This window comes from Lissotriton helveticus, chromosome 10 (genome assembly GCF_964261635.1).
Source record: "Lissotriton helveticus chromosome 10, aLisHel1.1, whole genome shotgun sequence".
Lineage (NCBI taxonomy): Eukaryota > Metazoa > Chordata > Amphibia > Caudata > Salamandridae > Lissotriton > Lissotriton helveticus.
This window is the reverse complement of record NC_136071.1, coordinates 656,257,289-656,273,921: the sequence shown is the minus strand read 5'-3', so window position 1 is coordinate 656,273,921 and position 16,633 is coordinate 656,257,289. Positions and strand designations below refer to the sequence as shown.

Here is a 16,633-nt window from a genome sequence, read left to right as displayed (position 1 = left end):
TACTCACCACGGAGCCTCTAAAGTATTTGGAGAGCACGATGGCCACCCCCTCCCACCCTCTGCTTCCCCGAGGACCAAAACTGCACAGGAAACCCTCTCTGTTGCATGCAGTGTGTATCACTGTGGAGGAGGTGAGTGTCTTGGAGTAGGGAATCAAAAATATAAGTTATGCTGTTCCTCAGTGACAAAGTGCAAGAGTCAGGGAGACCGGAACCAACTATACCCCAGAAGGGATTTAGAGTTGAGGATTCATGTATTGGATTGTAATGCCCTCACACACCCTTTCAGGTGTCATGCTTCATCATATGGGCTGCTCCTCGTTGGGTCGGCGGTGCAATACCCAATGGGCTCCCTGTGGTAGGGGCACTTTATCGGAGATCTTTTTCCAATAGTCGTATGGTGAAGTGGGGGTATGGGGCCATAAATGTGTAGATGTAGGGACGTGGTGAAAATAGGGTTCGGAGTACCAAGAAAGCCAAGCTTTATTCTGGGGGTCTCCTACCCCAAGTAAAAACAAGCAACAAGGCTCTCACCCAAGCTTAATGTCTCGGGTTAGACTGTCCTTATTGATCAGTGAAGGTCTAAGTATATTCTACTTGCGATTCCCCAGGACCAGAAAGGTGAGACTATTTACACTTAAAAATGTGGTGACATGGAAATATCCTCATATCAACCAATTATCTTCATGTTATTGTACCTGTTAAGACCTGGATCTACCCACTACTGTAGACTAACCAGGCTTCAACAGTACCCGGTAGGTCACGCATAAGGCATTGCTTCTATGTGAGAATGAGGTTCTGCGTATTGCGCATCAGCCACGACCTACCCACTCCTCCGGGTCTTTGAGTAGGCACACATCTCCTTGTGTATTTTCAAGCATGGAGAGCACCGCTTTCCTTTTGGTGCGGTTGTTAAGGTCTTTGACATTAAAACTGACTACCCGGCCTGCCATCATTGTGAGGGAAGCCTCCAAACGCTATGGCTAAGGTATCGCATCCAGCAAAGGGGGGCGAATCTCATAGGACAGTGTGTGTGCATCTAGATGATCAGGCCCAGTCAAAGGGACCCAGGCTGGAAAGCTCACCGGAGAGAGGACCCACCCCACCCTAGAACAAAACAAACAAACCCCATAACAAAGAAACAACACAAACTCCATCTCGAAAGCTGGGTAATAGTTGTAGGGGCTGCCAAAGAAATGAGGGACATTCCCAAAGAGAAACAAAGCAATCCCTCCGCTCCCGTCGGACCCATATGAGATGCTGTAACCTCAAATGCACTTTACCTTCAATCGTTCGTGTCTAAAGATCCCCCTTCTGCGCCTATCAGAGTCCGGAATACAGCAGACCTTTCTTTTATAATTGTGCCTGTGTCAGGACGAAGGCGATCCAGATTTAGGCCGCCCGGGGCCCACGTCCCGAGGGCCTCTGTGTAGCCTGTTCCGAGGCATCTTGATGAGAAGCTAGTTCGTGGAGGGATCGTGTTGGAACCTTACAGGCGTTGGACAGGGATGGGACCCGGTGCAACTTTCCATTGAGACGGAAGATGAGGCGGAAGGAGTGACCCCAGGCATAAGAAATATTTTGTGAACGAAGATGATTTGTAATGGGACGAAAGTCTTGTCTCTCTGGAGGGTGCTGGACGCAAGGTCCTGGAAGAGCTGAGGGTGTGTGATCCCTGAAGTGGAGGGGCTGGCTGGAGCGGGCAGCTTTAAGGATCTCTTCCTTCACAGTATAACTATGGACACAGATCAAGATGTCGGCAGGGGGGCGGTTCGACTGCCGAGGTGGGCCCACCCGGTGGCAGCGGTCTATCTTAACTGCAGACTGCGCTGAGGTGCCCAGGATCGTGCGTAAAAGGCCCTGCACATAACCTACAAGATCTTCCCCTTCTGCCCCCGTTGGAACCGCTCAAATGTGAATATTGTTCCTCCGAGACCTGTTCACTAGGTCCTCGTAGTGCGCTTAGAGGTCTAGCTGCTGATCCCGCAGTTGCAGGACTTCTTGTTGGAGTGTGGCAAACTGTTCGTCTCTCGCAATCGCGCAATCCTCCAGCGTGGCAACCCACTCTCCCACCGCAACCACATCTCTCCAAACCTCCCGGAGGTCTCCCTGCAGGTCTGTTTTAATAGCCACAATATCCTCCCTTTGCGAGGCAAACGAACTCCAAAAACTCCCTAGTGACTGCTCTGTCCGGTGCTTCCCCAGTGGGCGTCGTGCCAGAGCTCGGGCCTTCCCCTTGTGTTTTCATTAGGAGGTCCCTTACTGATCTGTAAGCATGGGCGGATTTTGCGAATTGGCAATCCGCGAAATTGCGTATTTACGGATTCGCAATCCGCAAAATCCGCGAACTCTCGCGAATTTGCGGATTTTTTTTTGTGTGTGTTCGCAAGGATTTCTGCCAGTTCGCGAGGATTTTGTACCAGTTCGCAAACGCAAACTTACTTTTCGGGTAGCAACGGTCGCGAACATGTTGTTTCTACATCTGGTTCATCACAGCACCCTCTGTTTCACCACTGCCACCCTCTGTTTCACCACTGCCACCCTCTGGCTCACCCATGCCACCCTCTGGCTCACCCATGCCACCCTCTAGTTCATCACTGTAGATTATGGGTGGAAAAGCACACCTGCCCTGCCTCAACTGACATAAATGAATTAGGGGCTGATTAATGTGTTAATGAATTTGAACTTCCTGGCTGGAACCTGCTTCCTTATCTGTAATTGCTTTCTCTGAGCCTGCTGTGAGGGTCAGAGCAGGGTCATAGAATAGTTGCAAGTAGGCAACTGAACTCTGAAGAGGCCCCTCAGGAAGCACTACAGGGAATGGTTACTAATGTTAAGATTGAACTTTTGCACCTGCTGAGTGCTTTCAGTTTAGCAAAAATCCAAATATCAAGCAGCATCCACAAAAAGTAATCCTTCCAGGCACTACAGGGAATGGTTACTAATGATAAGATTGAACTTTTGCACCTGCTGAGTGCTTCCAGGTCAAGATCCAAATCAAAGTGACCAGCACATGAAGAAAGCACTGAGAGGAGCCTGCTGGACAATAACAGGAAGTTGGAGACTGTGGGGCACTTCCTTCCTCCCACCCCCCCCCCCCCCCCCCCCCCCCCCCAAAATGGACTCCTTGCAAAAAAAAAGTGCAGGCAAATGTCAACCTGAGGAGTTATTCTGATAATCATAATTTTCAAGGTTTATGCTGCCTGCTGGTGGATTTCTTGTGCGAAATTGCAAATTTTGCAATCTCACAATTGCGAGATTGTCGCTGCCCGCCGCATCTACGTTTTCGCAAGTGTTTACTCCCGCGAAATTGTATAGTATTCTAGTTGGCAAGTGCGACCAAGCAAAAAAATCCGGTTCGCACGGATTTACGAATTTTCGGTAAGTTCGCGGATTGCGAATTTACCGAAAATCCGCAAAATCCGCGAGCGGAACGGATTTTACGCCCATGCTTACTGATCTGTCCTTTTTAGGTCGAGCGACCTATCTCAATGCGCATGCGCATTGAGCGGGAGCTCGATATAAAGGGGCTTAAACAGAGGTTTAACTAGCTGGCGATTTGGTGCTGTGCCCGTGCGCTTTTAGGTCAATGCGCAAGCGCATTGACCTAAAATGCGCGTGCACAGCATCAAATCGCCAGCCATCTGCCATCTGTTCCCCAGCAGCTCTGCCCCACAAGCTTCCCCCAGCGTGCGCTGTGGCTCAGCCGAGCCGCACTCCTCCCACACCTCTCACACACAAGTGAAGCTTCACTTCAAAGGCCCCCGCATTTCTCCTCCCCCCCCCTCCCCACAGCAATGCCGGCCGTACTTTCACTTTGACGGCCGCAGGCCGTCTCTCGTGTTTCTCCTCCCCCCCCCCCCCCCCTCCCAGTGTTTTTTTTTTTACTTGTTTCTTTTGCTTTCAGCACTCCGCTTCCTCGCAAACAGCATTTAACCCCCACCTTTTAGTTAAAAAACTATTGTTACTGGTTTCCCTGGCCTCCTTAGTGCCGGTCCGCCAGCTCCCATGTCTGTCTTTGCTTCTATCTCATCCTGCGCTGCCCCGGAAGATTCTGCTTCACCGTCCGCGACCCGAGCCTGCTCCGCCTCCGTGGTCGCTCTCTCCCTCCTTATGCTGCTGCCCTCTCAAGCACTGCCCCTTGTGCGCTTTATGCTGCTTCCTCCTTTCCCCATATGACCTCTTTCTTATCTGCTGCTTCTGCCCTCCAATATTCTCTCAGACAGACTCCATGCTGCTCCTTCTTTCCCCGCACCACTATTTCCGTGACCCGAGCCTGCTCCACCTCCGTGGTCGCTCTCTCCCTCCTTATGCTCCTGCCCTCTCAAGCACTGCCTCTTGTGCGCTCTATGCTGCTTCCTCCTTTCCCCACATGATCTCTTTCGTGTCTGCTGCTTCTGCCCTCCAATTTTCCCTCACACACTCCATACTGCTCCTTCTTTCCCCGCACCACTATTTTTTTCTGCCCACACTGGCTTTTTTTTTTTTTTAGATAATGGTTATTCCCCTGCCTTCAGCCTAAAGCTCACCTGTAACTCCGCCCGGCCCACTCCCTATTCCTCCCTGCCTCCAGTTCCCTCAACCTGCTCTTCCACACCCCTCGCAGCTCTTTAAAAAAAAAAAAAGTCTTCTTCAATATTTTGGAGAGTCTCGCAGATGCTATTTGCTACCGGGTTGGTTCGCTTTAGAAAAGACAGGAATTGGTTCAAATATAAATGTATTTTTTTTATTTACCGCTCCATATAAGGCCAATAAGTCCCGCAGCGATTGCTCTCAGCACTCCTATCCCCTGCAGCACATGTTCTTGTTATTTAAAAAAACTCACCACTCCTAGGGCTCCCCATCGCGCTGCGTTGCTGCAGTGAAGGCCCTTGTCACATCGGACCGGGTCAGGGACTCCCAACAAGCCAGCGGAAGAGCGTGTTGTTCTTGGCCGGCACAGGCCACGATGCAGGCTCGAGCCTAATCCGGGTGCATCGTCCGCCAACCTTTCTGCGTTGGCAGGGTGCGTGGGCTAGCGATCACCCTGGGTTCTGTTGCGACGACCACTACTCCTGTCGCTCCTGCAATGCCCCTGGCTCGAGTAGGCCGCTGCCAAAAGTAAAGCCTGTCAGGGACCATGTCCGGCCTGGGATCAGTGGTGGAGAACACCCGGCTCCGGGGGCACTCACCAAGTGCTGCAGTTCATCAGGGCAGGTCTTGCGTGCCTCAGGGGGGTGCACCCAGTTCTCCCCACAGGCCCCCAGGGGCTTGTGGACGTCCCGGCTGACATAGGCCACACAGCAAGCCCGGTTGCGTGGCTGAGTAATAGTCCGCTGGTGGGCATCGGGGAAAGATGTAGTAGTGGTAGGGGGCACCCACAGTCCTGTAATAGTGCTGGATGAAGGCTTCCGGTGGCCCACCAGTAATAACTGCGGGGGTCAGATGCACTAATGGGGTCCTCAGGCAGGCCGTGTAGTAGGTCGGGCGCTCCCTCGCTTTCCGCCAGGGTCTCAGGGCAATCAGCAGTCCCCTTCTCCACCACTGCAAACCATCCAGGCACCCCACTGCACGCGATCCCCGGGAATGCTCTCCTCATCTCTGTGGGCCTGATCTGGAGGCCCGGTTTGCGTAGGTTCCCGGGCAGGGCCAACCACACCTCAGGTCCACAGCAAGGCCCAGCCGGCGACGAGGACAGGGCGCCAGTTCTGGCGCATACTCCAGGGCTATCGGGAAACTCCGGCGATGCGGCACCCACCGAGGGCCCGCCAGTGGAAGCGATGCAGCACTGTTGCCCTCAACGGATCTCCAGCGAGCCACACCTCCTGCCTGGCCCCACCCAGGCACCGGCACCGGAGCCACAGGCCAGTCAAGATCGCTCCAGCAGGCGGCCGGGGGCAAATGAGACAGACCGTGACTCTCTGCCTCAGACGCCCAACCGCGCAGAAGCCTCTGATGGGGGATTAGAGCCTCAGTTTTTAAATCAACCAGATCTGCGACTCTTTTCATTCCCATGTCAAAGAACATAGGAGTGAGAGGTGAACGGGATGGCAGAGCAAGCAGTTTACTAATAGTTATTTTCCTCTGTCTGCAAGTGAGGGTCAGCATAGCCCTAGATCTCAGCCCCATAGAGCACCGCGCCCTGAACTGTTGCTCGATAAACTTCCAGGGCGGGTGAGACTATACCTTATGATGTTCGGTTATAGAACCTTGCAATGGCATTGGATGCATGCTCAGTTGATAACATACTTTTCTTCAGTTGGCTTGCCCACCTATGGTTGTCTTAGTCTAACATCCAAAAAATCAAAATGATGTATTCTTTCAAGGACCTCGCTACCTGCACTAACAGTACGGAATTTCTTTTTGGTCTTCTCAAAGACCATATACTTAGTTTTATTACATTCAGCTCTAAGCCTCTAGAGTTACAAAAACGTAAAAACTTGTTGATTAAAATATGGAGTCCCAGGGGTGTTTTGGAGGTCAAGAGGGATTCCTTGGTAAATAAAAGAATGGATATCTTCTTGCCATTCACGGCCAGTGAATCATCACTACAGCTACCACATCATTAATATATAAAGAAAATAAGGTAGGTGTATAAACGCAGCCCTGACGGACTCCTCTCTCAGTGGCGATACTATCTGTTCGTTCTCCATTCGGGCCGCAACGGACTTGAGCATAATTATTTATATGTAGTTTATTCATTAAATGTACTAGGTTACCAGGGACCCCTATTTCAATCAAGGTTTGCCATAATCTTAAATAAAGCGAACGCTGCTCTAAGATCAATAAAAGCCACATAAGTTTTTGGTTCTGTAAACTAACATATTTCTGGTATAAAATAGAAAATCTAAAGATCTGGTCTATTGTACTAACTTTTGTTCTAAAACCAGCCTGGCGCGGGACAATATTTCATTTGTATTCACCCAATCTGGGAGCCTTTCAAAAATCTGTTTAGCAAACTTTTTTGGGGCATTGTCAATAAAGCTAATAGGCCTATAATTTGATCGGTCACTTGCATCTCCCTTTTTATAAATTAATACAATTTCAGCCAAGAATTTGGTACCGCACCCCCCAGCTGCTATTGCGTTGGACAGTAGATTTAAATATGGAGACAAAATCAGGGGTTTGGATTTATATAAATCTCCCGGATTTTTGTCCAGGCCATGAGCTTTGGCAGATTTTTAAAGAATCGATTGCTCTACTTGTGTCATCAAGACTAAAGATAATCAGACTGGGAGAGTCCAGGGAGGTAAAGCCATCCGGATTATCAGTACTACTTCTTAAACCGTGCAGATCCCCAGGTGCATAAAGGGTAGAGAAGTGTGACACCCATTTATCAGGTAAGATATAATAATTGTGTGATTTAAGTTTATCTGCCTTTCTTTAGGCCACAAGGTGCCAGAATAATTTGATGTCAATAATCTTACTGTCATCCAAGATTTGATGCCATAGATGGTTAGCCCAACTTCTCTTTGCCTTTGTCAGGGCTCCCTTATAGGTGCATCTTGCTTCACTGATACCACCCCAGTCGCCCTCAGTTACTGCCTTTCTTAGCGATGTTTTTCTATTTTACAACGTTCGTCAAACCATTTTACTTCCTCAGCGGGTTTGGATTTCACACTGGTGACCTCCTTGTAAAAGACAGTTCTCAGCTCTTCATAACAAGAGATCGGCCTCGCAGGACTCCCGCGCTCAGAGGAGCTTATTTAAGCAGGAACTCCCTCAGTTCAGGTAGACTTTACCTGCTAGTGCACGCTCGCGTAAGCTGCTGCTGCGCCCTTGCTGTTTATAATTTTAAAATTCACTTCACGTGCACCTGCACTATTGCGCTGCTCGACCTAGGACGCAGTCGCCTTTTCGCGCTGGGGACATCTTCAGGGGTTGTATATAGATCTTACCTGCACTATAATTGTACCGCCACTCGCATTTTGCGGGATTTAGGACTCAGGACTTCTTGGAAGCTCATCGCGGTATTTTGGCCGCCATCTTGGGTGGGGGTAGCCAGGAGGTGCCGAATAACGGGCGCCATCTTGGGTGTGGGGCCAGAGATCGGCCTCGCAGGACTCCCGCGCTCAGAGGAGCTTATTTAAGCAGGAACTCCCTCAGTTCAGGTAGACTTTACCTGCTACTGCACGCTCGCGTAAGCTGCTGCTGCGCCCTTGCTGTTTATAATTTTAAAATTCACGTGCACCTGCACTATTGCGCTGCTCGATCTAGGACGCAGTCGCCTTTTCGCGCTGGGGACATCTTCAGGGGTTGTATATAGATCTTACCTGCACTATAATTGTACCGCCACTCGCATTTTGCGGGATTTAGGACTCAGGACTTCTTGGAAGCGCATTGCGGTATTTTGGCCGCCATCTTGGGTGGGGCTAGCCAGGAGGTGCCGAATAACGTGCGCCATCTTGGGTGTGGGGCCAGAGATCGGCCTCGCAGGACTCCCGCGCTTATCGGTTATTTATGATGTGCCACTCCCAAGCGCGCAGCGTTGACGCGCAGCGGGCGCGCCGTAGGCGCACCGGAGGTTCGCCAGAGGTAAGCCCGTTTGCGCCCGTTCGCGCACCGGTCGTGCTTAGTGCCAGTCACGCTGCCCCTGCTTCTTCACCCCCTGTCACATACTCTAGGACCGAGCTTATTCAGCTACGTCCCCAGGTTAGCCAAGTGTTGAACACCAACTCCGTTAAGTCAGAGGTGCTGTCCTGTGGTCTGCTTAACGTCCGCTCACTTTGTAAGCATCATGTTGAAATTTCACTCCTCATAGACTCCTATTGTCTGGATGTGCTCTTTTTAACCGAGACATGGACTCGAGCAGACATCGATGTAGAACTCGGACTGGCCTGTCCACCGGGCTACAAAATCATGCATTGCCCGAGGGTGGGGAACAGAGGCGGAGGAATAGGGCTCATCTTTAGAGACTCCTTGGCCCTCTCCCTATTCGAGGTCAAAGCGGTCCAAGGGTTTGAACCTACAGGTTTCTCGCTCAAAGGACATAAAGGGGTTTTACAATCTTGGTTGCTCTGCTATAGACCGCCGGGTTCTGCATTACCCAAGCTACCAGATCTGGGAGATTTAATTTACGATCTCTCTAACTCGCATGCTAGACTACTTATCCTGGGGGACTTCAATCTGTGGCCTGATGGGCCTCTGGATGCAGCCTATAGAGAATTGTGCCAGGCCTGTGGCAATCTTCAGCTGCAACAGATGGTACTTTCCCAGACCCACACGAAGGGTCATGCCTTGGATCTGGTCTTCTCAGAAGCCTCTCTGGTGTTGATTAGGGAAATAGCCTTTCAATGTTGGACAGACCATGCACTAGTTCGTTTTTCCCTCTATCTTCCTGCAGAATCTTTCAGTAGGAATGGGGTGAACACCATCATAGCGAACAGGCAGTGGTCTAAACTCCTGCATCACCCTGACCACCCTTTTCTGCTTCCCGAAGGTTTTAATTTGGAGGAGAATGCCGAGGCGAGCTACTCCAGCTTGTGCCAGCAAATTACCAACTCGCTGGACACACTGGCTCCTTTACGGAAATCTAAAGTCAAACGCAGACCTGCCATGCCATGGTATTCGACCAACCTGCTCCAATTGAAACACCGGTGTAAACAGGCAGAAAGGGTCTGGAGGAGGTCCTACTCCGAGACTGCTAAATCTCTTTATAATTCAGCACTGCTGGAATATAAAGCCCAGATTAAATGCGCCAAAGCGAAATACTTTGAGGTCACGCTGACACAATCAACTAATAAAGCACGGACTTTGTTTAAAATAGTAAACGACCTCGCTAGGCCTGCCTGCGCGGCGAATAACATCCCAGCCTCACAATCCCTTTGCGACTCATTAGCAAAAGCATTTGAGGATAAAATTGCCAATATCCTGAGTGCTCTCACTACTTCAGGCACGCTTGGCCCTCAGCCTTTGGATTCCCCTGTATTCTCCCCTGCTCTTGTTGAATTGGAAGAACAGGCAGCTCACCGCCGGCTGGAGAGTTTTACGCTCCCACCATTCGATGAATTTTGTACATTAGCAAGCGGGGTGTCTTCTGGCTCTTCTCTGGATCCACTTCCCCACAAATACTGGAAATCCTTTCAGGAAGAACTTTTCCAACCTTTATATTCCATCTGTCAATCCTTCAGCACTGCTATGGTCCCTGACAGCTGGAAGCTAGCGGTGGTCTCCCCTCTCCTAAAGAAGCCCACACTTGACCCCACCTGTCTATCTAACTACCGGCTAATCTCATTGCTCCCTTTCCCAGTTAAGATCATGGAAAAACTTGTGACCCGGTCTCTTTTCAGCTTCTTGGAAAGTAACATCTGCCTGGAGATGGCCCAGTTCGGCTTCCGACCAGCTCATGGTACGGAGTCGGCGCAGGTGGTCGTGTTGGACAACCTTCGATCTCGGGTCGACAATGGTCGAGCAGCCTTCTTAGAGTTGCTCGACATGTCGGCCGCGTTCGACACGGTCAGCCACCCCATTCTTATCTACAGAAACTTTCCATCGCTGTATGGCTGCCGTTGCCGATTGGTTGAGAAACAACTCCCTTCAGTTTAATAGCTCGAAGACCGAGGTACTCCACTGCTCCTCGGACCGCGTTCCACGTGCTTTGCCAACTGACTTTTGGCCTTCTTCCTCCCTGGGTAATATGGTGGCGGTGGATGCTGCCCGTAACCTAGGAGTTACGTTTAATTCTAACCTTCAGTTGGATGGTTTTGTTAATAAAACCATTTCCATATGCATGCTGCTACTTCGCACCTTACGGAAAATTCTTCCCCTGCTGCCACTCCAGGCTAGACCAGAGGTGGTGCGTGGCATTATCCTCAGTAGGATAGATTATTGTAATGCACTGCTTCTGGGGGCACCGGTAATTTGATAAGCTGCAGCGCATCCAAAACATGGCTGCAAAGCTAGCTCTTTCTAGGCCTCGCCCTGCTTCCTCTTCCCTTTCACTTAAAGACCTTCACTGGCTGCCAGTCCAGCAGCGAATTCTCTTTAAATCATCATGTCTGGTCTTTAAGGCTCTACATGACCAAGGTCCAGCTATGTTACAGAACCTCTTTTCCTGGTACCACCCAGTGAGACCTTTACGCTCCTCTTCATTACATCTGGTAGAGGTCCCAAGGATCTATAGGCTACGGATGGGGGGTCGGTCCTTTGGTTACGCAGCTGCCAAGCTCTGGAACTCCCTCCCTCTGTCCTTGAGGTGCTTGGAGGATCTCCCATCCTTTAAGAAAAGTCTGAAAACTCATTTCTTCCCTAGAACAGCCTAAACATTGGGGCTGTGTAGATGGTTCAGTAGAGTCTAAAGCGCCAGGATACGCTATACAAGTGCATAATACATACATACATACATACATAAACCAACATGTATATGATTTACAACCACACATGCTTTAAACAAACATTTACATACCTGTACGGCTCGATTTGTGACTTTAAGTTTGTAGCTTTTAATGCGACTCTTGTGACCTCCTCTTCAGTAGGAAAGTACTAGTAGATGAATACTACAGTAAGATGTAACCTGTATATGCAGACGCCTGTTTCTGTTGGAGTTATCAATGCATAAGTAGGTGTTTTGTATGGACCTTTACAATAGTATTTTCTGGGAATGTGACCATGAGCCATTCTGTGCATGACCACATTTTGAAACTGACTTTGGAGAAAAAACAGTTTTAGTATTCTAAGCCCACCTTTTGACGGCGAGAGTGCACTGCAAGTGTTCTGTAACATAGGCTGCACCTGAGAGTCAAGCAGTGTTTTTCCATGCTCTAGTTGCTTCTAAATTCGGATCAGAGGGTGGTGTTTTGCGATCCTGAAGGTCCTGATGAATGCCGGAGTGACCCAACATTGTGGGCCCAGTCAAATCGGCAGAAACATGTCAACGCCTTTGCAAAAAGGAGGGGTGAAGTGACCCTAATTTTCTTCTACACAACAATCCATGTTTTTAACCCAGGGCGGGTGGCCGAGGAATAAAATTAAAATTAGGGACACATCCAAGCTAGTTTTAACTTTCACAAGCTGCACTGCTCTTTGTTGATTCCACAACTTCGTTTGTATTGTCAGCTCATCCCTTTTGCTCCACCCCAGGCATTGGTCTGCGCAAGTGTAGGTAAGCAAGCCCAATGATGAAGCATGTCCAAATTAGTGAGTGAGGGCAGTTATTACTCACTGAGCACGTGCCACCACCGGAAGACACATTCCTACCTCCTTTTTGTGTGTGATATTGTCTATTGTAAGCTACATGCATTCCTCTGGGCAGCAGAGTGAACTAGAAGACTCATCACCAATGGAACATAGGTGTTTCAAAGTCCACAGTATTCATGTGGTTGGCATAGAGAAGGCAAATGGCACCTCTGGCATTGCTTTCAGTGGCTTTCCATCCTCATTTGCAGGATGGTCCTAAATAAGGTGCAGTGGATTGCTCCTAGAAAAGAAACTATTTCAGCATACATATTTTAGAACATGTTAATTTTGAGCAAAACCTGTGAAGTAGACCTCTGTTTTGTGATTTTTTTACTTTGCCTTTTGATATTTTGGAAACATACCTATTTGACTTCATGAATGAATTGTGATTGGTTGACTGAAACACAGCTGAAATAGCCTGATCTTTCCTTCACAGGGTGTGAATTTGTCAGGAGGTCAAAAGCAGAGAGTCAGTCTTGCTCGGGCAGTGTACTGCAATTCAGATGTGTATTTCCTAGACGACCCGCTCTCTGCTGTGGATGCTCATGTTGGGAAGCATCTTTTTGAACATGTTATTGGTCCGAAGGGTCTTCTGAAAAATAAGGTAAGTTAATCAGTTTTTTTCTTCAGAAATTTGGTTTGGATTCCTATATAGAACATAAACTTTTAGGAGGTGGCCCCTAAAGTAGGAGTTTGAATCCACCAATAACATCTCAATGTATTGGCTCTTGTACAGAGTTTTAGTTTAATGTTGTTCTAGACTAAGTTATTACAAAAGGCTTCACAGGGTTGATCACATATGGATACTTTCCCTATGTAGAAGTAGTACAAAACACTTAAAAAGGCTAAGAGGTTGCTAATTGAACTACTCTATTGTATGGGTTTGTACTACCACCGCTTCATGGCACAACATAGAAAGATTTTCCAGTAGGCATGTTAAAAGCTCTTTACATCTTTTGAAAAGGAAGCTGAATGGCATCCTTTCTGAATCTCCTATATTTTTTTGTGCTAACGATATCTTGCTTTTCATTTGGAAATATGTACATAAAATATGTACTTGTATAATGTTTTTATTAGACTTAGATTATTAAACATTAATAACATATGACAGCTCATTCAAATGGCAATATCATTAATAACCCATATAGAGAATTATAGGTCAGTTCCAAGGGACATAACATAAACAAGGGCAAAGCTTGAATTCACTTAAGATGTCCCTTGAGACCCAAGGTGGAACGCTTTTTGTTATTGACTGCCACCCACGCACTGTTGTATGTTGTGTCCGGCCTCCTCATATACTTTTTCCCTACTCAGTTGATCCTATGGATCAGCTGCAAAGGGGTAGAGTAGTCATGAGTCACAATGTACAATATGGACTCGCCTCCTATGGTGCATTCCCCCATCGCTATAATATTAACCTAGAGACCTGCATTCCACCAGCACTTTCTGCCCATCTCCCTCACCAGTACTTGTTTTTTTTTTTTTAAAAAGAGCAATCTGCCAAAATCTCCCACAACTCCATAGTACTAGCCACCCTCGTATGTACCACAGAAAACATGGTGTCTCCTCACCACCCTCGATACTAGACTTCTGCACACCATCCCAATATTTAAATTAATAAATTAGCAGAGTGGTGACCTCTGTCCATAATACCCCACCTCCTCGCTTCATTCACCACTGCCCTTCTTCATTTATCACCTCCCCCACCAGTCTTTCAGAATAAAGAGTAAGTGCTGAACTGTCTGACGGACGCTGTGAAAGAACAACTGTTTGCATCACCTTGTGCAAACCCATGCAGCTAATAAGGAGGAGATAGTTGGAATTCACCACCCATGTTGGGTCAGTGGGGATACAGGTGAGATGAAAGTGACTGAAAACCATTCTGTTGCTGCCCTTGGAGCTGCCCCAGCACCAGCTTTGGGACCGATGAGGATGTCAGAAAAGAGAATGACTGGCTTTGATACCAGTGTTCACAAAGACGTTTTTTTTTTAAGCCATACACCGTAGGCTAACATTGGGCCCCTGCACCCGGCCGCCCCAGTGCTGCTGGTGGTGCAACTTGAATACCCATCTAGACCTTGGTAAACCTTCGTCCTAACCCCCAAACCTCCCACTCGTAAGTTCTGCACTTAGCTGAGAAACAGCTAACATTTCTTCTCCCATAGGAACCCATGTTAAGAGCTTTTGGGCCTAAAATATTCTAAATGTTGAACTGACGTTTGTATGGAGAAAAGAGAATTAAACTGCAAAGTATAAAAAGTCTTACCTTGTATTGTGAGATCCTAAGGTGTGGTATCTAGGCATACCACCCCCAGTGCTCAAAGTAATCCAAAAGTTACAAAAAAGTGCAGTGTAATTCAAACTGCATTTTAAATTGATACAAACTTTAACAAATGCAAATCCACTCTCAATTGCATTTCTGTTTAAAGGTCTATAATTGAAAGCATATTTTACCTCCCCGTACCAAGTCGTGCTTGGTTATAGGAATAAAATACAAGTATACTTGACCAATTGGTCTGAGTTCAGCCTGAGCGTGTGCATCAGTCTTGATTGAGTGAATACAGTAAATGCCTAATACACTCTCTTGATATGCCTAACTGCTCGCCCACACTACCACAAAGTACTTACCTAATTTAGCCCCTGCTAAACCTCTGGGGATTCCCTGGACTCAGTGCACACTATACCTTACTTTGGTATAGTTTATACAGAGCCAGCTTCTTACAGCGCCTGGGTTCTGAATATTGTTCAAATGGTTATTTTCTCATATTCATAAACCTTCCTCTGACCATTCCACCAAAATCTTTTGATCAACATCTGTAGGAAGGTGGATACCTGACTATGGTTACCCCAGATTTTTTTGCCTAGTGTTTAGCTGGTTTTCGACTTAGCCTGGGACCCTGATTAGCAGGATCCCAGGCCAACTATCTGCTCTCTCTTAAAATGGACTCCATGTACCCTAGGTGCATAACTAAATTGGTACTGGACACCTTATCAGCCCCTGTACTATGCACTATAGGTGCCCAGGGCATAGGTGCATCCAAGGCCTACCAGGGGCTGCAGCATATCTTTTGCCACCCCTGGCTGGTACTTAAATCGACACAACTGGCTGATCACTCAGCTGGGGCAAGGTGGTGTAATCACCCCTTGCTTAGATATAGTATACCTATATCTAAACCTATATCTGGACACATATATACCTATAAGTCACTCCTGTGGCAGGCCTTAACAATCCTGGAGGCAGAGTGCTTGGTTTTATGTTAGATGGTGCTCTAGCATGAGCTGAGCCTGTCTGCAGAGGTAGGAACCATTTCCGTACTGCTGTTCCAGGGATATTGCCATACCATATACTCTTAAGGTGCATTATAATCCTCGCGGTTATTGCTAACTTTGGTTTGGCTTTATCAAAACATGTCGTGTTTGGTGTCGTACACTTTGGAATACTACCCCCTCGCCAGTTCTGGCGACGGGGGTAGCATTCCACCCTTCTAGAGGGAGAAGACATGTTACTTTACTTAAACGCGGTTAATTTAACCAAAGCCTCAGCATCGCAAAATGGATGCTGCTGCCCCGACACAAGTCTGACCTCCTGCTGCTGACCGAAACTTGGCAGGGGAGGCCTGGACAAAGGGTTTCCTGTCACAGGGAGGTGCTACACCTCCCCAGACAGGAGATAGTGTATTGGGGCAGGGTGGGTTGAAAGAAACTAGACACTGCCTGGGGCACACAAGGTGTCCCATGCAAAATCCAGTCAAACCGGTTCTGGGGCACTCCAGCCCCAGTCCTGGCACGAAACTGGACAAAGGAAAAGGGGTGTAACCACCCCCTTCCTGGGTTCCACCCATAGGAGGGACCTAGCAGGTAATCCAGCCCCTTGATTTGGAATAAAGGTAGGAGCTGTGCAGATGCACATCAGATTATCCTGACTTAAACTTATGAAACGAAACTCTGGACCCTTCGACATCCTACTCTACGTAGAAGACTGAAGAATGAAATGAAAATGTTTTTATTCTGCGCATACTTTGCCCCATGGGCGTCAAGGCGCCTAACATCAAAACACAGCTTATCACTCCAGGGAACGTTCAGTAATGAAAATGAAAATGTTTTTCATTTCCCTTGTGGTCAAGGAGTGACCACCCTCTGTAAACAGGCACCATCCAGCACCTCACTGTTTGCTTTGTTGCAGTTCCCGCCGGAACTCGAGCGACAGAGATCGACAAGATCCAGCTTTCCTGCCTTCCAACAGCCCGATCCACAGTCCCTGCAAAGCTGAGACCCGTGGAGGCGACCTGAAGTGTGGGGCCGGCCATCTTGGAAAAACTACGAAGCGCTGACCGTGCAGCTCCCGAGGCTCCCTCGAAGTTGTGCATTGGAGTTTGAGAAGCTCCAGCCCTGAGCAGCTTTTGCACCGAAGCTCACCCCTCCACACTCGAGTGCTGCGTGGGGCCCTTTTGCATTTTCCTGCTCGACGCGTTGGTCCGGTC

General features: G+C 48.4%; 1 protein-coding gene across 2 annotated transcripts in view; it reads left to right on the top strand.

Annotated features, from left to right (window-relative positions):
* The window catches only part of LOC144784432 (multidrug resistance-associated protein 1-like), a 1,651,426-nt gene that overhangs the window by 860,458 nt on the left and 774,335 nt on the right, over positions 1-16,633 (top strand). For both annotated transcript variants that reach the window (XM_078663183.1, XM_078663184.1), the window contains exon 18: positions 12,589-12,756. In XM_078663183.1, coding sequence (XP_078519309.1) covers positions 12,589-12,756 — 168 coding nt within the window. The remainder of the gene's footprint in view (positions 1-12,588; positions 12,757-16,633) is intronic.